Source organism: Meleagris gallopavo, chromosome 4 (genome assembly GCF_000146605.3).
Source record: "Meleagris gallopavo isolate NT-WF06-2002-E0010 breed Aviagen turkey brand Nicholas breeding stock chromosome 4, Turkey_5.1, whole genome shotgun sequence".
Classification (NCBI taxonomy): Eukaryota; Metazoa; Chordata; class Aves; order Galliformes; family Phasianidae; genus Meleagris; species Meleagris gallopavo.
This window is the reverse complement of record NC_015014.2, coordinates 48,897,186-48,898,245: the sequence shown is the minus strand read 5'-3', so window position 1 is coordinate 48,898,245 and position 1,060 is coordinate 48,897,186. Positions and strand designations below refer to the sequence as shown.

Genomic DNA, 1,060 nt, shown 5'->3' with positions numbered 1-1,060 from the left:
AGGTTTTTTTTTTGTTTTTGTGTGTGTGTGTGTGTGTGTGTGTGCTTTAAAATAAATAAATAAATAAATAAAATCAGGTTTAGTTAAACTCACTCAGCCTAAGTGTTAATACAAAACAGAGCACCTACTTTCGTAATCTTCATTCAAATCCTGCTTGCTAATCTGAGCATTACACACATTTTCCTTTGAATACATATGACAAACGAAGTCTACTTATCTCTGTTCAGAGTCATGCTATAGGCTTGTGGCTTTTCCCTCCTGTAAGCCAAGTCTTCGAGCACAGGGAGGAATCAGAAGATTCCTGTGTTAATCCATTACGATTAAACAAGGTCCCAGGAGAAAGTCAGCATCATTTAGCACAACCAGAAAAACAGTTTCATTTTTCATTACTAGGCTTTGATATAGAACCTAGATATTTTCCTGCACCAGACGTATTCAATTATTGTTTCAAAAAACTGGTTTAATGAGTGGCAGTGACACATGGCTGTTCCAGAATGGTGTCTCTAAAGGACATTGCTGTGCCACACTTCCCAAGCTTGGGAAGAGGGCCACGTGAAAGTGCTGTGCGGTGGGAGGGAAGCAGAAGCAGCACAACTGAGACAATAGGGGACAAGTTTACCTCGTAGATGGGGAGCGTGTCTGAATTCCAGGCATTGATTCTAGCCTCGTTGACATCTACAACAGTGACTTGGATTTTAGGACACATCTGTGCAATAACGCTGCAGGTTGGCCCGCCGACGTAGCCAGCACCGATGCAGCAGATCTTCTTAATCTCAAACATGATTGTTCTAGGAAGAGGGGGGTGGGGGAAAAGAACCAATGGTACAAATGAAAGTCAGCGGCCAGCCATCCGAGCTAAAGGCTCTCAGATCGTCAGCGCTCTTCTCTCGGGCTGCCACAAAGAAGCGCTTTCAGGAGACCGGCTCTAAGAGGCGAGCCGCAGTTTACGAGGACGGCTTTCAGACCTGCCCGCGCCGGCCTCGTTCACGGGATCCGGGCACCGAGGAAACGTTTCTGCGGTCTGTTTGAAAGCCGGCAGCTCAAGCAGCGCCTTCCAGCC

General features: G+C 46.2%; 1 protein-coding gene across 1 annotated transcript in view; it reads right to left on the bottom strand.

Moving 5' to 3' along the window:
- UGDH (UDP-glucose 6-dehydrogenase) overlaps positions 1–811 on the bottom strand; it is a 15,722-nt gene extending 14,911 nt beyond the window's left edge. Inside the window, exon 1 of the mRNA XM_010710275.3 lies at positions 620–811. Within this exon, the coding sequence (XP_010708577.1) occupies positions 620–781 (162 nt within the window). The 5' untranslated portion in view covers positions 782–811. The remainder of the gene's footprint in view (positions 1–619) is intronic.
- Positions 812–1,060: the final 249 nt, after the last annotated feature.